A 26,615-nucleotide genomic window follows, 5' to 3' on the forward strand; every position below is an offset into this window, starting at 1 on the left:
TGTCTTTTTTTGAATGAATGCGACATGAACTTTCATGTATTTATTTGTATAAAATGTTTACAAAATGTTCAGTTAATTGCATAATACAAAAGAAGGATGGCTGTCTTACATTTCACAATAAGTTGCTGTAATCCTTTTTATATCCATTACACAGAACTTTGTTTCCAGTGGAGAAAAGCAGAGGGCTTGTAGCACTGCAGGAACTGTTAATAAACATCAGTAGTGAAACATTATTCAACAATAAAAACTAGAGTTTAAAAAAATGCTGCTATACTACATTTAAATCCTACCCAGAATACCCCATCACCAACAGCAGAACTGGCTCTCACTGGATCCTTCATGAATACAATGGGATTGTCCTGCAGACAGTCTCGCTTCAGCGTCATGGCAACAGTCATGGAAACATGCACATTTACAGTTAGATCCCACATGTCTCAGGCTCTCAGAAAACAAAACTGGTGTTAAAAAAAAAAAGTCTCATGAGAAGACTGTGGGATGCGTAGATGTTTTCTGACATCACTACCAGCTACCCTCCATACTGTCATTTCTTTAAGGGATCATGCAGAATTGGCTAAACCTCCTTAGCTGGAGACATGTGCCACTGGGCCACACGGTCCAGCAGCAGCAGATGTTGTACCACCTCTGAGCTACCGATTTCCACCGTATTTGGACGTCCAGTCCACCCGGCCGTGGACGGGCTGCACGGCGGGAGCTCTGGTCAGCAGGTTCCCGGAGGTTTTCCCCAGGGCTGAGTAGCTGCTCTCCTTCATCTGAGTCCTGTCTGCCCTCCTCTTCCAGCCTTCGTAATCTGGAGGAACAGGCCAGTCAGTCATCATCTCCAATGCATGTAAAACAGCCTTTTTGTAAGTAATGCAAGACGTGTTTGCCGCAGCTAAAAATACACTCAAAATATAAGCTCGGCACTTGTTTTTGGTCTCTTTCTTCACAAGCTGACGAAAAAGATCCAAGACTTTTTTTTTCTGTTCCAAGATTCAAAAAGTTTTAAAACAAAAATTTGTTAAACTTCTCATCTGTTGGTGAGTGCTTTTCCAACAGGTGTGGCATATCAAGGTGCTGATGAAACAGCAGGATTCCTGCACAGGTGTGCTAACACGCCTTCTGTGTGCACAGAAAAAGTCTTCCACTTCAACTTGTGGAAAATGGGAGCAAAGAGTTTTGTTTGTTTTGTGAAAGCATCAGAAGTGAAGCTAAAAAGTGGCCTTGGCAACGGGGAAGGAGAACAACACAGAAGGACAACTCTGATCCTCACGCCATGAACGCAACAACTCGGCCATGAACCAAAGGAAACCTTAGTGGTGACTAGTAGAGAATGTCAATACCTTCATTAGTTTCACTCAAGGATGAGTTGGACATGGGCTTGGCCTTTGCAGATTTTCGTTTGTCTTTTTTATTATCAGGAGAAGAAGAGAGATTGACTGAAGGAGTGAGGGAAGAGCAGAAACACAGCGCCAGTGAGTGAGAGTTTGGAAAGAAACGTTTACAAGAACCTGAACAGAGAAAAAGACTGAAGTAGAAGTTAGCGTTAAAGGACACAAAACAGCAGTCACTTTAAATCCGATGGTGAGCCGGACAAACGGGGACGCGGGGAGGTCATCTGATCTAACAGTATCAGGAAGCACTTTGTTAGCTTTCCCCACATGGATTAAAATCTTACTTGTTTGCTGGCCTGCCAGAGGGGCAAGCTGGATTCTCTGTCCCACCGAGCCCACTTCTTTCTTTTGGAATGAAGGCACATAAGCACCAGAGAGGTTGTATTTGGTGCTTACAAAGTTCCCTGAGGAGGAGGAGAAAGACAAAGTAGGTGATTATTTTGTCCTGTATTTTATTGTTGCACCATCCAGGCCCCCAACCAGCACGGGCTCCTAGTCTTAAACAAACACGCCTGACACACGTTTTCACACATGGCCTTACTGATACTAATTATTTGTGTGAACGTGTGTGTGTGTGTGTGTGTGTGTGAGGTAGCTACTGCAGGACCCAAACGGTGACTAAGTTCAAGTGACTGAAGTTATCCAGCTTGTCCAGTGACACCACTGGTCTGCAGCGGCGTGATGGTTATCAGTGTAATTAGTGAAAAGCCTCATTGTTCCTTTGTGAAAATGTTGTGATTGTAGTGCAATTTACCATCTATTTAGCAACTGGGGTTCTTAGTTGTCTTGTCAAACTGTGTCTGCACCCTTGACTCCTGCAGGGCCTTTAGCAGCTGGTTAACATTCTTTCACATGTTAAGTCATCGGCTGAATACCTGAAGCCGCCACACTAACTACAGCCACAGCGTTTATACACAGAAGGACGTTAGCATGACAAGTAAGTTAAGGCAAGGGAGTCGGAGATATCTAAACGCACATCACTGCAACACAATAGTTCATGTCAAGTCATCTCAGTTAAGTACCTTTGGAGAGATCAATTTTCTCCAGTATTCTCTCCTTCACAACAGTTTTCTCTGGTGGGCTGTCCACACATTTAGAGACGTTCTCTTCTAGGTGCATGTGCAACCGGAGAGGAGGAAGAAGGAGGAAATTAGAAAAGAATGAGAAAAGTTCAAATTAACGAAACAAAAAGATTTTAATAGAAAATAATGTTTGTGGGTAAGTAAGATGTGTGTGTGTGCGTGTGTGTGTGCGCGCTGGGAGGTGGGACAAAAGAGCAGGGGGTACAGTTTAAGGAGCACTTGATCTTACACCGACCGTCTTAATCTCATGAATAAGCAATGGAGAGGGAGAGACAAGGCAGAAGAAAGAGACAGAAGAAGAGAGGAGAAGAGGGAGCACAGCAGGGACTCGTATTGTGTGTCTGTCTACATGACAAATGATTTATGGAGGCCTCCCATCTCTGCAGACGCTTTGGCTCACTCCTCACAAGGCTTTGGTCAATGGCCCCGTAACTACTGATCAGGAGACATTAGCTGAGACGTGTGTGTTGAGGAGGACAGGTGTGTCACCGAGAGGACAGGTCACATTATGTAACCGCGGGTGACACTGACAGGCAGCGGGTTCCACAGCAGGGCAAAATGATGGCGTTAAATGAGTTATGCTGCAGTGTTTACCTCTGAGTAAGCAGGTTTAATGTGTGTTTTTATTGCCAATCATAATGTGCAGTTCTTAATTAGAAAGTTAGAAATTTTTTTGTCTTTGGACACTGCAAGTTTGCATATTTTATGTGAGGTTCACAGTGTACGACCACAGAGATAAATGTTTTATTTCAGACATTTCTGTTCAGGTGAGGGATAAACATTAAAAAACAAGCAACTATAGACTGAATAATTAGGAAACAAAAACTGCACACTAAATGCAAGAGGATACTTGCATTAAAAAGTCTTGATTTTTGTTTTCTTTTTGTGACAAATGAAAAATTTTTGAAGCTCCTCGTATATTTGCACCTTTTAAAGATATAATATGTAACATTTCTGCATTAAATTGTCCAAAACTCTTGTTGCGGTTGAGAGACCCCTGGTGGCAGAAGCTAAAAACACAAGCACTTAATCAGGGAAAATGAGTCACCGTGTTCATGAATATCCTGGTACACAAGGGATTCAGAGTTTTTTAAGCTCTTGATAGAAGGTTCAGTTGTTTTGTTGGATATGATGTCCTTAACAGACCTGAATCCCATCCCCTGCACACTCCATCAAACCTCTTAACACGGCCTCATGAGACATCAGGCCTTACCTGCGTTGGCTCTGGTGACAGATAATCCTCCTCCAATGGGAGCGAGCGGCTTATTTACGGTGTTCGAGGAGTTCTCCCACAGGTCGCGCAGCGTCATGCCACGCAGCTCCTTATCTCCAGAAGAAGTCTGATTCTTCTGGATTAGCCCTTAAAGCAACAGCAGCCATGTGATGAAAAATCAAGAGTCCAGCTGCTAACACGCCATGTTGCACTTTAATGAAACTGGCTGGTGAATGCAGTGATGTGTTATTGTTTATGCCAGACCTGGGCAAACTGTTCCACAAAGGGCCGGTGTGGCTGCAGGTTTTCTTTCCAACCAAGCAGCAGCACACCAGACTTGACTCATTTAATCAACTGATCTCAGTCTTCAGACAGTTGATTGGTCAAACTGTGTGCTCTTGGTTGGTTGGAGCAAAAACCCGCAGCCACAGGCTAAGGTACAAATCACCACAGGAAATTTCAAAATGGCGACAAGGCCTTCTTCACACCAAAAGAGGACATGTCAGAGAAACTAATTAGAGAAATTAATTAAATTACTGTCATTTGCATTAGTGGACCACCTGATGTGAGTTTCTGAGTTTTTCTCTTTTTTTGAGATAATAACTGTCATTCAGGACAGCACAAACAAATTTGCTCCATAGGCAAAGGTAATTAGGTCTCCCAACAGTCATCTTATCAATAATTTCTCTGTGAGTTCATCAGGGGGAAATGATACAAAACCATAAAGAGGATGGAATAACTGTTTGCATAACACTCTTGGTGACTTCTTTCCAGCAAGAAAGATGACTCGACTGTCACAGTCTCACCTGGCAAATATCGTGATTGGCTCAGGTAGTGCTGCCGTGCCGCAGATCCTGGGAGACCGGAGTCCATTTGGCCAATCTTAACATTGCTGGGTAACTTAGTAACTGTGCTGAAGGAATACAGAGGTTTCTGCTCCTTGGGCCTGAAATCAGAAGCAAGACACTTAAAGATCCGAGCCCAAAATGCACCTGATTTTCAGACCAAATCAGCTAAATTTAACATCCTGCAGTGGAGTGAAAACCCAGCTGTGTTCAGACACTTCAGCACTTACTGTGGCCGCTGCTCCTTAGAGCTCCTCTCCTCCTCTGGGTTCCCCAGGCTGGGTTTCTTGGAGTTGGAAGCGGCCGTGTCTGACGGGTCAGATTCCTCCCAGCTGTCTGACATCTTGACCACCGCCTGTCCCCAGCGACGGCGGCCACTCTTCAGTGCCCCCACCCCGCCGCCACCTCCAGCGTTATTCTCAGTGCCCAGTGATGCTGCTTTCTGCAGAGAGAGACAACAGGCATCCAGACCAACTGTTAAGCTAAGTTTGGTCAAATCTGTCTTACTAACTTCAATCTTCTATTTCAAACTTCAATTTGAGGAGGAGTCTAATAAGCAGTCACGGGCCAGAAGAACTCCTTCCTATATTATTGTTCTGGCAAATCCAAAGAAATTGTATTTAACTGCATAATCTTACCCGTTTTCATTCCTTTATTTTATACAACATGAAATATAATAAATAAGAATGTTATTAGCATCAAGACACGCACCACATGGCTGAGGCCTCCTGGTTTACTCTCAGTTTGGGGAACGGGAATCTGCTGAAGAGGCTGCTGCTGCTGCTGCTGCTGTTGCTGTTGGTGCTGCTGCTGGTTTTTGGTGGAGGATGTGGAGGCTTTGGACTCGGAGGAAGACTGCTGGGGGTCAGTCTTTATCTCTGAGGCCTGCTTCTGGGCCTGCTGCCGGGCCTGAACCTTCTTGACCTCCTGGCTGTGAGGACGCGGCCCTAAGATCTGTCCAACCTGGAAGTACGGGTAACGCAGGGCCTAGACAGGGAGAGGAAAGGAATCCAGACTGTTATTGTGTTAGTTCTGAATACTCTGCAAGCACCTTTTAAAACCAGATAGTTATGCATTTTTGTGGAGTATGTTTAAAATGAAAACAAACTGCTTTCTTGAAATGGCCTAAAATGAGGTGTGTATCCTACACCTGGGAGCTGTGTAAGCGGAGAATGGAAAAGCTTTGTCACTCCCGATGGAAAGGTGGTTTCTACTCTGGGCCCGCAGGGTAATTTTACTGTCTCAATGGAGTGTAAATTATGTCTAACTATGTGATGACCACATGTTAAACATAACAAAGGACGCAGAGGGAATGAAGTACGGCTGAGGCGCTACTGAAAACGACTGGGATAGGATGCCAATGTAAACTTGGCATTGAAGTGTTCTGCTGTCATGGAAATTGCTTCTCTATGTCTAAATATGTCCTTAGATTCCAGGTTGTACTCTGACCTCCAGAGTCCCACAAGTTAAAAACAGACATAGCAATTAAAGACTTGACTTCTTGCCGTATAACTTCAGACTCGTCCTTGAGTCTCAGCCTTGCCTACCTGTACAGCAGTGGGTCTTTTCTTGGGGTCCCACTGCAGCAGGTCTCTCATCAGTGTGATAGCCTCATTGCTGGCATTTGGGATGAGGGTCTTCAGGTTGGTTGGCACACACTGGGGGAAGCGAAAGTTCATAGCAGAAGCCAGTTGGTAGCCCTCTGGCCAATCCGTCTGAGGGAAGAGGAAATCAGGTGATTCAATTACACATTCATTAATGAGGTGTTTACAGACTGAGCCACGAGACGTGTCTGTTACTAGAGTTTATATTTAAGATATCTATGGAATTCATTCCACTTTGCTTAAGTTGGTTTTGAGTAAAGTTAAAAACCTGACTAAAGGTCAACCGTTTCCAGCTCTCTCCTTCCAGTTTCTTCTCACCTTTTTGACAGTGCCGAGGACCTGGCAGATCTTAAAGATCTCATCCACCTCACTGTTCCCAGGGAAAAGAGGTCTGAGAGTGTAGAGTTCAGCCATGATGCATCCCACAGCCCACAGGTCAATAGGAGAGCTGTAGGTAGACGACCGGAGCAGGACCTCTGGAGCTCGGTACCTGGACAGAGAACACACTCGGATGAACCAGCCAGCCAACTGTAAGTCTACACACACGGCGAACTTTAGTCTCCTGAAGTCGTGCAGCACGCTGGGGTTGATGCACGAGCTTTCTCTCACCATCTGGTTGATACGTAGTCTGTGTAGGGAGGTTTGGAGCGGATCTCTCTGGCCAGTCCAAAGTCTGCTATTTTGACCAGTTCTGGACCCATGCACAGCAGGTTCTCTGGCTTCATGTCTCGATGAAAGAAACCTGCAGAAAGGCTAACATCAGACTGAGCCACTGTGTATAGGGTTAACGCTAATCTACGTTAACGACGACTCTACTCTGTCAAATTACAATCACACGAAACTATTCTGCATTAGTACAAAGTGCTAAATACAGATGGAAGAAGATAAGGAAAAATTAAGTCACATGTACAGTAACTTGGAGATATTAGAGAAGAGAATGCATCCAAATAAAAATGTGCATTCAGCAGTTACAATATTAACATTCTCACTCTTATTTTGAGTAAGTCATTCATGTTATCTATTGACTTTTTACAGCATCCCACACACAAAACAACAAGTGGAAAGTCACACTATGTTTGAAGAGGTAAAGAATGATAGAGTGAAGCCTCTTACCATGCTTATGTACAAAAACCAGCCCAGAAAGCACTTGGAACATGATGTTCCTAATTTCACTCTCTGAGAACATCTTATTCTCTCTAGCAGCAGAGCAAAGAGGCAGAAAAGGAAGGAAAGCAGCGTGAAAGAGAAAAGAAAGAAAAGCAGTTAGAAGAAAGAGAAATCCTGTCTGCGCTCTGGATGTGTGGAAGCACCTGCAGCTTCTGTGAGGTGAATGTGTTCGCATTTACACATGCTCAAGTTTGGATGATTGGGTGTCTTAGCGTTTTCTAAACTGCGTGCGAGGCATCCACACATCCATTACGTGTAGAAATGCAGGGTTAGATGAGGCCGTTATGAAAGGTTCACAAACTACAAGATTCTGATCAATTAATTGCCAGTTAGACTTTGGTTGCCATATTCCAGATTTCATGTACAGTTTTCATATTACTTGTATAACCCTTCAGTGAATCTTGCAGTATGAAACCACTGTCATGCACTTGCACGGCGTGAGGCCAACACTTCACACCTACCATGTTTGTGAATAAACGACAGGCCTTGTAAAATCTGAAAGCTTATGTTTCGTATCACTGATTCGGGGAACAATTTTTTTCTGCAAACATAAAATTGATAGAATTGTCGTGAGCCTGAAATACAAAGCACATATGAAAATACACATTTAGCCACTGAACTGACTAGCTGGAAAACATTGGGAGAAACCAGGTGTGTGCAAGTGCAGTGCACACACACCTGGGGTTTCCAAATCAACAAAAACATCAGGGCCTCCCCCAGAGAAGATGTTATATAAAAGAGGGAGCCTAATGAAGAGCAAGTGCAAACCTTTGAGAGCACGGAGACAGAAATATAATATATTCCACTGGACTCGCATCACAGCGTTTACTGTCTAAACTGGTTTCAGGTTTCTGGTTCAGAGGGGAAGCTCCTGACGAGATCTGGAAAACTTTGTGTTATCGTAAAGATATCAAACTGGACAAACATTTGCAGTATTCGTCTTCTTACCTGTCCTTCATAAGCTGGTAGAGGTTCTCCTTCATGTACTCAAAGACAAAGTAGAGGTGATCGTTCTCTCTGATTACCTCCTTCAGTTTCACCACATTCGCATGGTTCAGCTTCTTCAGAGACTGGAAGAGGTCAGCACTCGTTAAACGTGAAACAGAGTTGCTCCACAGCGACATTAAAGGAACAGGTCACACAAAAGCAGAGCATGTACACGTTTGAGCTCAGTGACAGTGAGTACATGATGACTAAACATTCATTTTTGGGTGAGGTGGTAGTAATATCACCGTCCTTACCTTCACCTCTCTCAGGTTCATACATTCCTCCCAGGAATAAAACTTCCTCTTCATCCTGAGAAAGAAAGTCAAAACCACACATTTAGTTGTAATCCAGCACAGATATGCATCAGCTAAAGAACAGAAGACATCGCATTTTGAGCCATGCATACCCCAGTGTACAGCAGAGTCCATCTTTAGAAGATTCCTTTGTGTTTCTCCATCAATAATTCAGCTTTTTTTTCTTGTTTTTTGGCCACATTTCTAATTTCAGCTCATTTCACCTCAAGAGCAAAAGCAGCAAAAGCTGTAGATTTTAAAGTGATAAAATGCATATTCTAAACTGTATTCTTTTCTTCGGCTTGAATCAAGTGTAAAACACGACTTCCCTGAGCTGTCGCACTGAGCTGTCAGTTTTATCGCAGGATGTGTTGCTGTACATTAAAACCACACTGCAGCTGGTTTACGGGACACCTTTATGTAGTTTATCTCCTCTGATCAGCGTTACGTCTCCCTCCACCTGTAAGAGTTACAGAACGTGCAGATATCTTGTTCTCCTCTCTGGACGCCTGCCAGTTTCGGTCGTCTCCCCTCCGCCATGTCAGCAACCCGACACACTCCTTCTACTTTCACTCCCTTTCACCGTCACTGTGTGTATTGTCTTGCATGGTAACCAAATGATCAACTCCAATGGATGCATCTCCCCAGTTTCTCATCTATTATTGAGCCCTGCTGACCAGGCTGCTTGTCTTACAAAGGCGTGTAAGCTAGTTTGTTTGCCCTGGTGATGGCTGGAAAGCAGCAGCCAGTCGCATTTTCACTGCTCAGAAACCACAGCATTAAAATGACATCAGTATCACAAAGAGAAACTGATCGACATCCTCACCTCTTGATAGCCACCAGTTCTCCAGACTCGTTGCTTCGCCCCATCAGCACGCTGCCGTAGGTGCCATCACCCAGCTGCCTCAGGGTGGTGTAGCGATTCATCCTCTCTCAGGACGGTTTCATCAGCTTGTTAACTTTCCTTATTCTTAAAACAAGCTGTGGAGACACGGCGCTGATTCATTGATCAAACGTCTTTCCTGTTTCCTTCTCTCTCTCTCTTCTCCTCCCCTTCTCCAGAAGAGCTCAATTGTTCTTTTCCCAGGAGGAAGGACTTTCAGTTGACCAGCACGTCACCGATTCATGATGTTCAAAACTCATCTTGCACTAACTGATCGGTTTGTTAGAAAGGTTGGAGGCCGGTGATGTAGGTCAGCCAGCAGCTGGCACTGCGCCTCTGCCCTCCGCCCTTCAAGTCACACAAAAGAAATACACATCAACAGTCAACTACAAACATAAGAAAGCGCACAACAGGTGGAGACTTCACCCAAACCTGAAGATCAGGGTTTCTATGAGATCTGAGGACAAAGAAAAGGAGGACTGGGTGTGCGTCTCACGAGTAGGAGGCTCCAACATGACCACTCGAGGGAGATGACACAGCCGGCCCGAGGCAGATTAGGCCAACAGGGATGTAAATAGGATGTTACATCACCATCATGCTTACCGGCATCCACTACCTGCCCCAAGAACCCGAGAGGATTTAACTGATGCCTCAGCGATCGCACTGTTATGCTGTACACTCAGCCAAAACAGAGCAGCTGGTTTATTTTCTTAAATGCATAGTTGTTGTTGTTGTTGTTTATTTTAGGTTGCGCCGTGCTGCCCTGAATGTTTTCCTTACTTTAATACAACTGTATCATACCCACAAGTACTCTGAAATCACCTTCATGTCTAATACCTTGAACACAATAAGGTAAACTTAGTAGCCTCCCTGAAACCTTTTAAGCCTCTTTCATCCTCTCGCATGGAGGATTAATGTTGGGTTGTCTGGTGCACGTTCAGGTTCTCAAACAGAAGAGCCAGAGAAAGTCTGGGCCAATAAAAAATCAAAAATCTGCATCACGACATCCCAGTAATTCAATATAAATCCACAGACTACAGCTTGTAGGACATGATGCTGTGTGTATGCCGTGATTCCAGCATGCGTACTGTCACAGCATGTTGGGTAGAACCTGTCGCCTGTCCTGCTGTCCTGTTGTATTTCGCATGAGGGAATACTGCTGCAGGTAAACAAAATGAGATTAGTGTTTATTTCGTTGAATGGGGCCTGGACTCCAGCCCAAAGAGAATGTCCAAAGTAGATTTCGCTCATTGACTCCTGATATTCATTTAATGAATGAATCATCAGTGCAATTACAATTATGTTTAAACATTCGTCATCCACGGTTGTACGCACACTTAGTAATTTATCTTTTTTCCCCACTGCAGAGCAGAGAGGTGATTTCCCCGAAACAAAACCCTGCTTGATGCCCAAGTCTCGCTGAAACAATAAGCAACAGGACAAGTTGAGACTCAGCACTCAGCTTTCACATAAGGCAATCTGTTGTGAGGGGATTTAAAGGGAATTAAGATGCATCCAGGCCACATGACACCAGGAAGCTACTCAAGGTCAATCATACTGAAAACACAAGTGGATACTAACCTGACAGTGGGGAGAAAAACAGAATAATCTAAATTAAATCATGATGTCTACATGTAAGCTTATAATTAGTTTTGTTTCAACAAAATGACATTTTCTCAACAACACAGCAGGATATCCATAAAACAAAAGCAGCACCAAACAGTCTAATTTCATCTTTAACAGTTTTGATCAGCTGGTTGAAATAACAAAAAAGTTAAGAAATAGAGAAACATTTGTTGTTGACATGCCAGCTTTGACAGCTCCTAAACCAGCATCGTACGGGTCGATTTCTTCTTCGTTTCTCCCCATTTCTGTCTTATTTCCCTCACGGTGTTAAACTTACTTCCTCCAGGCGCAACTCCTTTCCTCGACTCCAGTCCCGGCCTGCGGGCTGCACGACGGTTCTTCGGCTAAAAACTCGCGCAGTAACGAAACTTCGCTCCGACCAGGCGTGTGTGTGTGTGTGACTGATTCCCATGGAAACGCACACACACACACAAACGCGCCAGGTGACAAGTGGCGCAATGCTTTCTGGGAATACGGAAGTGTGAAACATTTAATTAGGCAAATTTGAAGCTGGGTTAAGTTTACACAAATATTCCATGAAGTCATATAATAAAATATTTTTCAAAATCGTCCATCAAAACATTCAAACTGCAGAAAGTGAGAATCATAAGTCATAAGGGACATTTTATTTAAATAAACCCAAATTTTTAGACAAACGTAAATAATTTGTTCCGAAAACATAGCTGTTGAAATGATGATGATGTCTGCTAAGAGAGGCACGTGTCGTTAGTTCTCTAAAAAAAGGGACAGAGTGTGAGCTCTTGACTTCACCACGTCTCTGAACACCGTGGCAGTTCGAGTGGTGCACCACTAGATGGAGCTGTAGGACTCTCATGTCCACCAAACACATAAAGCCGCAAACAAATCTCAGGTAGTTTAAAACTGCTAATCGACCTTTGAAATATCAGTGTGTGTAGAGACAGTTAACGAGACCAAGCTTTGCCTGTGTGACGTTTCTAACAGGCCCAGTAAACATGATGAAAATCACGGATACAACAGATCAATCAACAAATTACACACAAGACAACATTCCCATCTGTCGCCTTTCCCTCTGTGCGCGTATGTGTGTGTTTTCTTGTGTCCATGGGGTGGTCTTCACACACACACACACGCGCGCGCGCGCGCGAAGCAGGTAAGCCAAGAAGCAGAGGAAGGTGGACAAGCGGAATTTCGCTCTAAGAGGATTATCGCTGTGGTTAGTCGCCCGCCGGCGTGTCGATGGACGCCCGACTCGCCGGTTGGAACGCAGCTCACCGCGACGTCAGGCAGCACTGACCTGCGGGAAACCGGGCGAGGAAACGGGTCACACTCGGGAGTGGCGGGACTCTGTTTGAACCGGCGGTATTTGTAGGTAAACAGCGACATTATGCCGGGAGCGCACGGGAATCCGTCAGCTGGACCGCGTCTGCACCGGAATCAGGTGTCCTGAGGGGGTTTGTTGTCGTCAGGCCGTTCCAGACATGAAGACCCGACCTGCGGGCATCGGCAAAGTCAATGCCGACTGGATGGGTTCGCTCCCTTCCAAGCTCAGTGCCATGCCTCTCAAACACCTCGCCGTGCCAGGTGAGGCTGCCGTGCGTAAAGATGTTCGCTCTTACGTCCTTCACACCTGGACTCATTGAAAACGCACGAGTCTAAGAGGAATGTGGTAGTAATGGTGTCATAAATTGTTTATGCCTTTTGCTTATATATGCTGTTTTCTGTTTGTTATTTCCACTCATCATCATCATCATCATCATCTCTCCCAGGGTCTCACGATTCTTTCACCTTCTGGGTGGACGTGCATGCTCCTGTGGGTCCCGATCAGAAGCCGTATGTGAAGTACCTGGCCACTATGTTCAGCGTCTTAGCCAAGAAGGTCATGGTGAAGTGGTCCATGACCCAGGTACTGAGTTCAGCTCACAGATGACACGTAAAAAGACATATTAGGGCTGTGCAGCATTAGAGATGTGCTGCGTTTTGGAGCCGGTGGTGATGTGATATGTATTCATATGTGTCTGTATTCATAGAATCTGACATTTCAAGAGCAGCTGGATGCAGGAATCCGCTACTTTGATCTCAGGGTCTCCTCTAAACCAGGCGAGCCAGGAAACGAGATCTACTTCATCCACGGTCTGTTTGGCCACAAGGTGAGCAGTGAGTATTTCATTTCTTATACTGTCATGTTTTTATTTGTCTGTCACAGCCTGTTGAAGTGCTTCAGTGTTGAATGTTTTCCAGTTGTTCTAAATCCAATGTCTCCATTCCTGAAATGGTCAGAATTCTTTGTGAATGTTGCTTCAAATACTTCAGCTTGTGCAGATGTTTTTCTCCTTTATTTGTTTCCCCACATGTCAGCATGAGTCGTGATTTTGTTCTGTTAGTGTTGTGTTCTGGTTTCCAGTAGTGGGATGGAGGTGGACGTAACCAGAGCTCACAGGCTGAGAGATTTGTTGTAAACGTCCCTCCTCTGACATGTGCCTGTCCCCTATATGACACGGTGTTTTGCTGCAGACAGTCTGTCATGAGATGAAAATATCACATTCAACCCTGTGATGTTTTGTATTCCAACCCTTAATGAGCACATGAACATTAGACCTTTAAGGGTGAAGCAGCCAGTGACCTCTAACCTTTCACTCTGCTCTCTCCCAAAGGTGAGGGATGGTTTGTTAGAGATTAACTCCTTCTTAAGCAGACACAGGAAGGAGGTGAGAAACACAAAGGAGTGCTTTCTGAATTATTTTCTTTTACTAAACACGTAAGCATGACCGCCCGTAACAGATCAGGTCTACTAACTGGTTGATTGTGACATGTGATCCAGGTGGTGTTTCTAGACTTTAACCACTACTACGCGATGGACGCAGAGCATCATGTGTACCTCATCAACATGCTCCAGGAAGTGTTCGGCAGCAGGCTCTGTCACAACTGTGCAGTGGAGGCCATCACTCTGGACTACCTCTGGGACAAGAGACAGCAGGTGAGATCAGAATGCATCCACCAAAATGGACGCACAACATCAGATTACAACATCCAGCCATCTCAGACCACTGGAAGCCGTTTTCATCGGTTTAGATCAGAATTCTCAAGTCTTTGCAGGAGATAGTTTGAACACACATGCACACACAAGTAAAAGTAATATGCAGGTGTGTGCTAAGTGGACGGCCAGCTTTAGCCCTGCGGTCAGGTAATCCCTGCTGCCTGTGACTCTCCTGGACAGGAATTAGCAGTGAGCGTCATCCCATTAACACTCGTTTGGCCATCCAACCCGCATTCCTTCTTTCACACCGTTTAGCTTTTATCCCCACTTACATTTTTCTTTGTCTATTTTGACTTTCCTTCATTGCTGCTCTTTGATATGTCTTATCATTCCTTTATTTCCTCATCTCACGCTGTCCTCATTTTTCTGTTTCCTCATTCTCGTCTCCTTTTATAAATACACACACGTGCTGCGTGCGGACATGAGAAGCTCCATGTGCACAAGCACCTTAATGTTATGTCTGCGTGGTTGCCAGTGCACGTCTGTGTCTCGTTTGAATACTATCAGTTGAATTCTTGTTTCTATGACCCTAATCTGTGAGTGGCTTAGTTGGCAAAGGAGCCGCAGAGGGAGAGAGCAGAGTGCACCCAAAGCCATTCAGGTCTGTCATTCAGGTGCTGCTTTTTTCTGATTCTCAGAGTGGCTGTTTACAGAAATCTGATTGCACATTAAATAAATTCATTTAAATACTCAATGAGGTTTCTTATTGAATAAGTACAGTACTTCAGTTAATGCACTCCATCACTGGTTACATTTTTACACTGAGATTTTCATTTTTATTGCAAATGTAGATCAAATATCAGTGCATCTCTGCTTGATTACAACAATCGGTATCACTCCTTAAAAAACATGTCAATCAATCCATGAAATGCCATCATAAAAAGCTTCTGAGGATGGGAGTGACCTGTGAGTGCTGACTTTTCGTGTAATAATGCAGTGATGACAACTGTGTACTCCTGAGTCAGAGCGTCCACACGTTATCCCAACTCAAGCTGGTCTCCAGTTCACTTTTCTTTTCTCCTCAGGTGATTGTGTTCTACCATCACCCATCAGCTCAGGGCATCTCGGTCATGTGGCCTGGCAACGCGATTCCTGCTCCCTGGGCCAACACCACCGAGCCCAACAAGCTCATACAGGTCAGAAACATTCAGACGCTGGCTGTGATGACAGCGAGCCAGCATGAAGTCAGCCATGCAAACTTCTTCCCTCTCATTCAGGGAAATCAGTGCAGATATCTGTGGTTCACTGTCTCTCGAAGAACAACAGGAGTTCAGCATTTCTCTCTCAGAGTTTTGATCATTTGTTTAGTAGTTAATTTGACCTTTCAGTTCACTATGTTTCAGTCTCTGCAGTGAAAACAAATCTATATTTCCTGTTTTGTAACTGTGCTGTGTTCTGTGCTCTCTGTGCATCCTCCAGCTTTTACCCTGTTCCTCTCCATCTTCCTTCTCCTGAGATATTTAATTACACAAGCTTTGTCTCACTCTAAGGTGATTTAGATTAGATTGTTGTGTTTAAACCGTCTCACATTCTCCTGTCTAGTTCCTGGAAACTACGCTGAAGGAACGTGCCAAGCAGGGCTCCTTCCACGTGTCCCAGGCCATCCTCACGCCCAGGGTTAACACTGTGGCCAAGGGCCTGGTCTGGGGGCTACGCAGCTACCTGGTGGAAAGGTCAGTGACTGTGTCGAGGTGTTTTCAGGATCCTGTGACTGAAGAGGGTGTGGTGGCATGTGGACGTACAGTACATGCGACCTGCTTTGAAACATGTTGAGGGTTTAGTAATCCAGCCCAAGTATATGTGCTCACACACCTTTGAACCTTGTTGTCAGCAGAGGGCAGTGCAGTAAATACTGCACATCTGTGCAGCACAGAGGCCTGCCAGCTTTTGACATGTCAGTGAAAAGGGAAAAGCCTCGTTTTCATACCAAAAGTGGTTATCATTCTTATTATTAAAATGGAAATAAGCTATTTTAATTAAACATTTTAATGAAAAGTGATTCTTACAGTGTTCCTTTTGTATGTTTCACATCTGTCATATTTCTGTAACAGGTATCATCAGGAGGTGTTGAAACTTTACATTTCTTTACACTTCAGATTTCAATCTTTGTGATATCTCTGTGGTTTTGTGTTTTGGCTTAAAAGATCTGGTTTTCCTGGCACAAAGATGGCTGAAAAATGTCCCGACCACCCTTTAAAACTGTTAAAGCATCAGCTTGAAGTGGTCCCAACCGGAGGTGTTGCACTTACAAATGCTGAAATTTCTCTCAAGCAGTGGTCTCTTGCTTGGCAGCCATTTCTGCCAAATACATTATGATACATATTGTACATATGTTGAATGTCCTCTATAAGGATGTGTTGTAGCAGCAAAATCAGTGTGGATGAGTTTGTTGTGCTTTAACTACAACAGGTTGACTACCTATAGAAAGGCAAAATGGGTGTAAGAATGCATGTTTGTGCCTGGCTGCTCTCTTACTCTGTCATTTCATTTCACTAAGGATTAGCTTTAATCCTCTTTATCCATTTCCAAACCATAGGGGATCAAACAGAAACACATTTCATCTCTCAGATAAGAGATTTTATTTCCTAAGCAAGGTCTAAATTATTTGGAGAAACTTTAACAGCCATCTAACATGCTGAGCCTAAGATTGAAGTTGAAATGACGGCGGAAATCCTGACTTAGAGTACATACCCTCCGATGCTGGGCCATAAAACTCCTGAGCGGACGCTCTGGCGAGACAGGAGGTGGCCTAATTTTGCACTTCCTCGGAAGTGGGATTGTTTATCACCGCTGGTTAAACATTCTGACTTCCTGGTTTTGTTCTGCTGGCAGCTCAAGCATAGTGGAGAATTTCAGGCTGTTAGAAGTGATACAGCCATGGAGTCATGGCATATGTGTGTGTGTTTGTGCCTGTGTGTGTGTCCATGCCAAGAACCAAAAACAGAAAGAGTTTGAATCCAAAGCAATGATTTTCAGACAATAGTGGCAGGGTAGTCTCTCACTGACAGACACGTCACTCCCTCTAACTTTTTTCCCATCGGGTCTGTTTTCTTCCACATTGCAGCACATCAGCATACTGTTTCTCAACAGCCTCTCATGAAATGTTGTAGACATTTAGCCAAAGAACAGCTGATTAGAGTTTGGCAATGTTTTAGCCATAACTATAAACCTTACAGAGACCTGGCACTAGAGATTTTGAGTGTGGTCAGGGAGTCAGTTTCACGTGAAATTCATGTGTTGGGATGTTCGTTTTGCTTTCTAATCCAAACTCTCTTTTGTTGTGGCTCTAGAAACCTGCCAACCATCATATCCTGGGTGGAGGCTCAGAGGCCCGGGGTAGACGGAGTCAACATCATCACCTCTGACTTTGTGGAGCTCACGGACTTTGCCAACATTGTCATCAAACTCAACAACCTGCTGCTGTCAGAGCAGGGCCACAAGCCAAGATGACACATGTTTGCCCAGCGGGACAAAGTGGTGGCGCAGGTTGGAAGTCGGATTGCAGGGTAGCAGTTCTTACATAACTCACCAGTCCGGGGAATTAGTTTCTAAAAACATACTGTGAAGTTAGTTTCAATAATGATATATAACATAACATTAGTGACTTCTTCTCATCAACTGACAAGGTTTCATTTCTTCATTGAGTACACTTAAGCAGTGAGAAGCACAGGGACCCTGTAGGATGAAACCTTAGAGACACTGAAATGACGTAAAACCTTTAAACCGTGCAGGAACTCATTAACTAACTTTGGAACGTGAACAAAGTCCAAAAGAAGGAATGAAACTGGGGCTCAGGTCACAGACACCACAGCATTTTGTTTTTACCACAGTCATAAGTCATACAACAGTCTCATTTCTGGATTTCTTTCCCTCACATGCCCTTCTGTGGAACAACTGGGAATACATCACATCCTTACTGGCAATGCAGTACAGACTCACAGCTACGTGCCACCTCAACAATGGTCACATGACTCAGGGATTTAATGGTTTAAATACCTTGAATCTTACAAATCAGAGATTTTTTTATAAACCAGAATCACGTATTGCACTTCTTCTTTTGGCTTTTTGAAATACTGCAAGTGTAAGTATGTAGTCACAGCTTGTGTACATTGTAATGAAACATGGTCAGGAGAAATGTATGGTTTACACTCACACATCCAACAGAAAATGCTTGACATGGTGGCTGTAACATTTGTTTACATTGCATTTCAAACCCGTTAATAATTATAAACACTCGGCCTGTGAACTAAAGTTGCACTTTGTGTTTTTCCAGTAATTAAATGACCATAACTGAAAAGTACAGGCTGTAGTATTTTTGTTTCTATGTTAAGCAAAGTTGGGGTGGCACAGTGGTGCAGTGGTTAGCACTGTCGCCTCATAGCAAGAGGGTTCCAGGATTGAATCCCGGTCTGGGCCCTTCTGTGTGGAGTTTGCATGTTCTCCCTGTGCCTGCGTGGATTTTCTCCGGGTCCTCCAGTACTTCCTCCCACAATACCAAAAACATGCACATTAGGTTAATTAGCTACTCTGCAGTGGTGTGATGTGTGTGATAGTTGTCTGTTGGCCCTGCGATTGACTGGTGACCAGTCCAGGGTGAACCCCACCTCTCACCCGTAGTCAGCTGGGACAGACTCCAGCCCCCCCGCGACCCTGACGGATAAGCGGTATAGAAAATGGATGGATGTTAAGCAAAGTTGTGTGTTATGAAGGAGGAGAGTCTGTGTCCCTGCGGACTTTTAGTTGGACCATCTAGTTCAACTAGAGATGCAAACAGTGGCTCCTCATAGGGGCAACTGCAGACACCTATAAATACACACACACACCTTTAAACGTTTACAGTATTTTTGCTCAGTATTTTTTCACTTCCATTGTTTAAGTAGACATGCAGAAATAGAAATGATTTAAAAGTATGTAGGGATAATGCATACATGTAGAAGTACATTTACAGTACAATTTATGACCATGTCTAGCATATGTCAAGGTTCAATAAAACAGGCCGTACTACACGCATGCGGTGGTCGACTGAAATGGCTTGTGTGTATATCTGTGTGTGTATCCGCATCAGTGTGTGTTACTGTGTTTGTGACTGTGCCTTGTGGGCTCAGTGATTACTATGCATGACATAGACAGTCACCCTGCATTCCTGTGGTCAGAGGAGGGAAAGAGAGCAGAAGGAGTGATTTACAAAGCAGGAGCAGAGAGGAAAGGAGGAGGAGAAAGTTCAGCGAGGATCATAGAAAATGGAGAATGCAGAGAAGTGTTATCTGCACAGCTGATCCCCCCCCCCACACACACACACACCTTCATCAGCAGCATCTAGCAGGAATGTAAGAATATTTTTGTTCATATCAGCTCAGCACTTCTTTTTTTTACTCCCTAACTCAGTCGTGTGAAATTGCCCGTTCTATCCAGGCCACATTGTTGACATTGTTGAGTGTGGCCTCCAAACACACACACACACACACACACTTTAAGTACGTTAATTGTGGAGTAATTACACATACCACGGCAGGCAAGTGGGAGAACAGAGAGCAGCAGCACCAACTGACGGAGAGCATTCCTGTGTAGCTTGGATCAGTCCCTCTCTCTCTATCTTTCTCTCTCTCTCTCTCTCTCTCTCTCTCTCGCTCGCTCCACAGTATCCCTGCTGGCTTCCTGGGTTTCAGAGGAGAAGATGACAACTCAAGCGTGCTCTTCCACATGTAAGTAAAGTCATAAAGTCATGCAGCTGTGTTTGTGCCTGTCTGCATGTGTTTGCCAGCTAGGATTCTGTTATTCTGCAAACAAGTGTTGCCCAAAGTGGTGCAAACATCAATACACAGCAATCCCAAACTATTTTTGCTCCCACCACAGTGAAAGCAGATCTGCAGATACACTTGGTTTATCTGACCTTTCCAACCCGTCACATGTGATTTCTCTCCCCCTACATTCACCCCCTCCAGTGGGGACATTTTGCCGCATAAGTCGGAGGCGGACTTCACTTGGCAAGCACAGACTGCAGTTTCCAGTCTTAAAAAACAAAACATGTTTTGATGTTCTGTTGGCAGTGATGTCGTCGCACTTAAGCTTTGGTTGCATGGTGTGTTTGTGTTTAAGATGCATCACCAATTTGGGAAATCAATTCTTGTCAGCTAAAAAGCAGTTAATGACTATTCTGCAAATACACCAGTGAGTAAAACAAGTTCATACCCCGTGTTAAATGATATCAGTGTCGACCAGCAAAACAAGATCCATTACACACAGATTAGAGTTCTCTTACAGACCATGATGACTACAGTACTGAAACAGCTGTGAAAACAAATGAGTCTGTATCTTATGATCATCTACTTCTGAAAGAATAGAGGCCTGAAGAAAAGACTTGACAAAGCATGTAGAGGCCCTGGACCAGACCACTGCAAACAGATCACAATGCACCTCGCTTAAGCCACAAGCAGCATCAGTAACATCCAATTATCTGACATTAAGATGTTATTAAAAACATGTGGGTTGAATAGTTTTAGCCACTAAAGTCCTCAAAGTCCCACATCAATGGGACTCCCCCGACGTTAATTGAGCTGTCAGGCTTCAGAGACTCAGGTACAGTTTCAGTGGCTTTTTTGTACGTTAAAGTGCAGAAACTAAATTAGATTAAAAAGTTACAGCCAGTGGCGTAATGTAACTCAAGTACTTCACTTAAATAAAGGGAAAAATAAGTACTTAAGTAAGGTTTTAAATGCAGGATTTTTTACACTGTACCATTGCTACTTTTACTTAAGTAAGAGATCCGAGTACTTCTTCCACCACTGCTTATGTCTATTAGATGTAAGATGCAGGATTTGTCGGAATGAAGCTGCGTCTCCATAACACAGAGCAGAATCCTTCTCCAAACAGCTCCAGAGTTCCTGCTCAGCCTCCTGGGATCACACGGGACTTGTGGAATTCGGTCGGGAATGCTGTCAAACATTCGGCCGACCCTCTCAAACCCACCGGCAGGGGATGATGTCACTGGGAAAGCTTAACAGCTCGCATGCTAGCAGGCAACCATGAAGGCTTAATAGCTTTGTAGCTCCTGGGAACACTTGACAAGGAAGAAAGTTAAAAGGAACTGCAAGACAATTTTCGGGGAGCCTTATCCTGATAACATTTAGCGGTTCCCTTTTAAAAGGCTTTTGGCTCCAAAGATGCATCTGTGGTGTTCAGTCGAGACCACACAGCATTTTGCCATATGGAACCGAAATTCAGAAATGTCCTTTGCCGATGAGCTCACTCCACTATATGTCTTTAATATGTGACATCTCCTTTTACAGTCCTGCCAAGTTTGAATATTTATCCACACAATAACTGAGAACAGACAGCTGGGTTTGTGATTCACATTCTGAGGTATGCACACTGATCCACCGTTTGTGAATCTGTGAGTTGTAAACCTTTATGGACTCTGTAGATGTTGACGTATCTCAGGTGTCATGGAGAGCTGAGGGGCAGCACAGAAAGTGGAGCAGGGCTGGGAGGCAAGAGTTCACTTCCTGTTTATCCATAAAGACCCTTGCGGTGCATAAGAGATAAGATAATCCTGCTGCCACAGATATGCATGTGTTTGCATGTGTGTATGTGTGTGTGTGTGTGTGTGTGTGTGTGTGTGTGTGTGTGTGTGTGTGTGTACACAAACCCTCCTTGGCCTCAGTCTGAACCAGAGAACCAAACACTATATTCATCATCTCCTGACCATAAGAACACATCACATTATGCACCTCAGCTGTGGTCAGTGGGCACAGCCTAAACAAAATTCTGCATGTCTTGTGTTGTACGATAGCTCTGTGTATCGCCTGTTGTCGTTTTGTGTAACCTCTGTTATGAACTGTGGCAAATGCATGAACCTCTGCCAAATAAAATTACCCAGGACAGAACTGCAGAAGACTGATGCATGACTGTACATGCAGCTGAGATTTTTCAGATGGTGCACATAACTGATGCAAAGAGCAGCCTGCCTCTGCTCACAGGAAGTTCACCACGCACAGGAGTAATTAGTTAGTTTGTGACTTTTTTTTTATTTGCATAAAGCACTACAACATATGTTTTTGTGGTGGCAACTGACATTTTGGAGAAAATATCTATTCTGACCTAAATTCAGGTTGGGTTTGTCTTGCACCTGCAGCCCTGAGGTGCACCATGGGGTATAATTACAGAATTAGTCTGTCGTGTAGCCATATAAAGGCCTTGTGTGATGGGATTAAAATCCGCATCAGTTTTCACTATAAATGTCCTTCCAGGACTTTTCTCTGTTTTTAAAGGCAATTGGAGAAATCATAACTTGTTTTCTGGGGAAATTTGGGGTTTTTTTGTGTGTAATTTGTTTATGACAGAATAAAACCAGAACCAAACTGTGACCGTATTCTCCAATTCACTGTCAAATCCCAATCCTGCTTTCTTTTAGACTTGGTCGTCATGTGCTCCTCATCTCCATAACGAGATGAAGGTGAGATGTGAACTCTCTGGCTCTCGTGTCCTGTGAAGGGAGACCAGTCTGCATTCCCGTTGTAATATCATTAGCTAAACACACTTCCTATCGTGGTTTCTTATCATTGCTGCCAATTAAGTGTGAAAGAATGCTTTCTTTTCTCTTTCTTTTCGTCGCGTCCTCCTCTTCTCTCTGCCAGCCTGAAGGCTTCTCTCTTTGAGCCGGTGGGAACAAGAGGTCAAGTGTAGGTGGTCGTTCACACCTGCACATCAGGCTCTGTGTTTGAGTGAGGGAGGGAGTAAAGGGGGAGAGACAGGGGGAGAGAGAGAGAGAGACTCCCTCCCCCTCCAGAGTCCACCTCCAGCTGCTGCTGCTGCATTCCTCCACACGTCGCAATTGGCTGCAGCCGCCGGCTCTTTACGTTTGTGTACGTTTGGAGGGTGTGTTGGTCCATGTGTGTGTGAGGGTGACAGAGGACTGAAGTCTTTCCTACAGACATTCAGAGGTTGCACAGGGGGGATGTATTCACGGACAAGACAGCGACTGTAATCCCACGGAGAAGTGGCAGAACATTTCCGGGAGTTTTGTCAGGCGACCGAGGTCTGGATTTTGGAGCAGTTTCGTCCTCCTCTGCGCGATGACAGAAGTGGTCAGTCCCGCTTCCGTCAGGGTAAGTGCGTCAAATGTACTCCGGTCCACACGACCCACGACCCTGTTTCTCAGCTCATTGAAACTCTTTCACGGTGTTTCAGGGACTTCTTTGAGGTGTTTGTTTCTGGAATGAGCTGTTTAACGACAAACTAAATCTTATCCCGCTTTAATCCCGGATTTCGTTCTCAGCTGGTGAAGTGCAGGGAGTTTTTTTTATTTCTTTTTGGTCTGCGGATGTAAAATCTCCGGTAAACCCAAGAGAAAAGGAAAGGCAAATAGAAAAATAGAAAGGCAAATGACTGCCGATGATCCAAAGAGGAAATATTTTAATGACATTGTAATATTTTATTAAATTTATGAATCGTTTGCCCTCTAAACTCTGACACTGTAGTGTAAACATTATGGGTACAGCGATCACGACCAGTTACTCCGTCAACCCAACACAGTGGTGGTAAGTGACCAGGTGCATTCACTCAAGTACTGTACTTATGTACAAATTAGAGGTACTTGAGTAACCCACTTCCACTTTAAGCTGTTTTGTAGCTCTGCTCCACTGCAGTTCAGAGGGGGAAAGTCATAAGGCATAATAAATTCTGACCATAATGAGTACTTCTACTTCTGATACTGTTAATATTCACATACTTTCAGCTCAGTTTTTTAGGTTTTGAATGTGGGACTTTTACTTGTAGTGAAGTATTTTCAAGGTGTGTTTTTTGTCTACTTTTACTTAAACCATCTGAACACTTCCTCCACGGCCAAACCATCAACACACCACTGAGTTTTAATGAGTGATGTCGTTTCAGTCGTATGTGGATCAGCTTTTCTGAGTTAACGTCTAAACTGAAGCTTGTGGATGTTTAGAGGGACACAGAATCTAAAGTCATCAGCATCAGACTGGGACTTTGTGTGCTGGCATGTGAGTGAGACCCAGCCTCGGCCTGCATGTGGAGCTGGCCCTGTCGGTTGTGTGGAAACAAGTTCTGCGGTGCATATTATGGCATAGTGTTCAAGTGTAATTAATGGGTTGAATTAATAGGTTGTGGATTTGTCCAGCCGCAGCACTTTACCCAGAGAGCAATGCATCTGTGTCTTTTAGAATACTACCTCACCACAGAGAGTATTACTTTATTACGGCAATAACTGCAATCAGAATGCTAAGTTAACGTTAAAATCATTATTCCTGTCAAGCTGGCTGTGGCCATGATGTGGAAACCAGGAGGACACAGTTGATGTGAGGACACACCGCTGTCATCGGTCAGTTACCAGACTGAAAACATGAAGATGACACATAGCAACCAGACTGCAGCACTTGATAAAACTCTTTTTTCCCCACTGTGCAGAGGGTCATTTTATTTCAGCCTCCCTTCCAGAGTCTGTTCTGTTTATGTGTTTGTTGTGCACGTCAGCTGGAAAAGGTAAAAGAAGAAGATGTTTTGGGCTGCATGGAGGTGTTGTCTGTCCCTCGAGAGTGGAATGCAGCAAGAATACGCAACACACAGAGTTTTGAACAATGTGGACTTGAGGTGGAGGCTTGCATTGCAAGCTCTTTCCTTCATCTCTGGATTCTTCCTTCGTCCCTCCGTCTCCTACTCGCACTCAAAGGGTCTCTCTTATTATCTCAAAGTCCGTCTTTCTGCTTTCCCTTTTTCTCTCCAGCTGTCACAGTTCAGTTCTCTCTGAAAGCAATGTTACCAATATGGGTTATATGTCCCTCTAACAAATCACTGTCCCTCCCCGTCTCTCTGTCATATCCGGCCCCTCAGAAACCTAAACATCAGTTGATCCCCTGCGTATGGCAGTGAAGGTAATCTGGGCTTTTCCAAAGACACACACCCTTTATCGAAATTCAGCTTAGATTTCCTCCTACTTTTAGTCAGCTGCAATAACAATTGACTTTATTTCCTGTAGCCATCTAGCTTTTCGGTAAATGAAAAAAAAAGAGACGAGGAGCGTGAGAGAGCTGGAGAACAATGCTGGTGGATGTTTGTTGTGTTTCTGCAAGGGTTTCAAGGTCAGGTTGTGTTAATCAGCTTTTAGTTTTCGCAAAAAAACACACACGCATGAAAATGTTGGCATCCAGTGTGTGCATGCATAAGACATTTCTCAAGCTAATTAAAGTTCTGTCAAAGACGCTACTGCACACAAAACACAGTGCAGTGAAGAGGAGGGAGGAAGACGACCCCAGAGGGACGCAAGGAGACGGACTCCATATTAAACAGCATCTGTGATACAATGCTGGCTTTGTCAGGTGGGAGGAGGAAAGGCTAATGCTGGAATGCAAGGGGAGGGGATGTTAGAGAGAGAGACAGAGGGATGGAGAAAGAGGGAGACAAAGACAGAGAGGAGAAGAAGAATCAGACAAAAGAGAAGAGAGATATGACAGGTGAGCCAGGTCAAGAGTGTGAAAGAGGAAACCAGGTGGGGAGGGGGGGACGGGGGGGTGTTGCAAATAATATACAGGTAATACTAACACATAGGTGGACAGAGGTGAGAAGGAAGAAGAAGGCGTTGTACCTTTATGTTACTAGACTCAGCTAACAACTCTAAGATACCCACAATATCTTGAATGATCAAATATTTCAAGTGACGGAATTCAGTATGCACAGTTACAGACCAAAATGTTTAATTATTTGATTATTATTTAATCTAAAAACAGCCATATTTCGGATTTAGCCAGAGTTTTGTAGTACAAAAGCAGGCACATGCAACGACTCAACCATTCCAACTAGTGCACTAAAAACATCTGCTCTAAATCAGCGACATTAGCGACAGCTGGATTGTCCTGAGATGTGGTTATGAGAAACAGACAGAAACAATAATGCAGATGGTAACTGAACCAGAGAGAAAGACAAAACAGATGCACAGGAAACACAAAAAGAGAAGAGACTCAACAGAGGGATGAAAGCGGAGGGTGAAGACAACAAAAGGATGAGACGAAACAGCCTGAGAGTGCAGGACGCGTTCTTCTACTTTTATGGGTACTTTCTTCCATCTTCCATCACTCTCTCTTCTCCCGTCACCCGATATTTCTCTGTCCTTCTCTCTGGCTCCGTCTCTGTATCCAGATGCAGGGCAAATTTTGGGGAGACTCAGCTGTTCTGCAGATGGGATCAAAGAGAGGAATCGTCCGTGTGCACTTACTTCCCTCTTCTCGTGTCCTTGTGATTTTAAAAACGCTGTGTTTTAAGATGTTTTAGCTCGTCTTCGGTTATTTAAAATGCTAGTTCAGGTTTAGCACACCAGGTTTCAGAATAAAGTTAGTATCAAAAGTAGGTCAGGGCTGCATGTTTAAGATATTTTCCCACTGGTCAACCTTCCCATAAATGGAAAGAATTACCTTTGGAAACCCTCCCAGTCTTTCACATCATTCCATTCCAGGAGTTAGTTTGTGCTGGAAGTTTACTTTCCCTCAGTTTGCCTCAT

At 44.2% G+C, this 26,615-nt stretch overlaps 3 protein-coding genes across 17 annotated transcripts in view; 2 read left to right on the forward strand and 1 right to left on the reverse strand.

Moving 5' to 3' along the window:
* Window positions 1-27: 27 nt before the first annotated feature.
* mak (male germ cell-associated kinase) lies at window positions 28-11,509 on the reverse strand. Of its 12 annotated transcripts, XM_046371693.1 has the most exons (16): window positions 11,369-11,509; window positions 9,409-9,813; window positions 8,544-8,598; window positions 8,251-8,372; window positions 7,764-7,843; window positions 6,745-6,877; window positions 6,454-6,625; window positions 6,079-6,246; window positions 5,243-5,518; window positions 4,762-4,973; window positions 4,493-4,632; window positions 3,687-3,833; window positions 2,414-2,500; window positions 1,676-1,795; window positions 1,341-1,436; window positions 28-808 (listed from the first exon to the last, which is right to left on the reverse strand). In XM_046371693.1, the coding sequence occupies exons 2-16, from the start codon at window positions 9,507-9,509 to the stop codon at window positions 648-650; spliced, it is 2,070 nt and encodes a 689-aa protein (XP_046227649.1). In that variant the 5' UTR covers window positions 9,510-9,813; window positions 11,369-11,509; the 3' UTR covers window positions 28-647. The 12 variants fall into 12 exon arrangements, with proteins under 12 accessions (XP_046227649.1, XP_046227652.1, XP_046227653.1 ...); XM_046371696.1 differs by lacking the exon at window positions 2,414-2,500; XM_046371697.1 differs by lacking the exon at window positions 1,341-1,436.
* Window positions 11,510-11,893: 384 nt separating this feature from the next.
* plcxd2 (phosphatidylinositol-specific phospholipase C, X domain containing 2) lies at window positions 11,894-19,225 on the forward strand. Its single transcript, XM_046372071.1, has 8 exons — window positions 11,894-12,654; window positions 12,840-12,976; window positions 13,101-13,220; window positions 13,725-13,778; window positions 13,892-14,047; window positions 15,133-15,243; window positions 15,650-15,780; window positions 17,398-19,225. The coding sequence occupies exons 1-8, from the start codon at window positions 12,552-12,554 to the stop codon at window positions 17,555-17,557; spliced, it is 972 nt and encodes a 323-aa protein (XP_046228027.1). The 5' UTR covers window positions 11,894-12,551; the 3' UTR covers window positions 17,558-19,225.
* Window positions 19,226-22,905: 3,680 nt separating this feature from the next.
* The window catches only part of phldb2b (pleckstrin homology-like domain, family B, member 2b), a 36,779-nt gene continuing 33,069 nt past the window's right edge, over window positions 22,906-26,615 (forward strand). For 2 of the 4 annotated variants that reach the window (XM_046371621.1, XM_046371622.1), the window contains exon 1: window positions 22,906-23,211. In XM_046371621.1, coding sequence (XP_046227577.1) covers window positions 23,179-23,211 — 33 coding nt within the window. In that variant the 5' untranslated portion in view covers window positions 22,906-23,178. The remainder of the gene's footprint in view (window positions 23,212-26,615) is intronic. The other 2 variants (XM_046371623.1, XM_046371625.1) reach the window with 1 other exon arrangement.

This window comes from Scatophagus argus, chromosome 18, assembly GCF_020382885.2.
Source record: "Scatophagus argus isolate fScaArg1 chromosome 18, fScaArg1.pri, whole genome shotgun sequence".
Lineage (NCBI taxonomy): Eukaryota > Metazoa > Chordata > Actinopteri > Scatophagidae > Scatophagus > Scatophagus argus.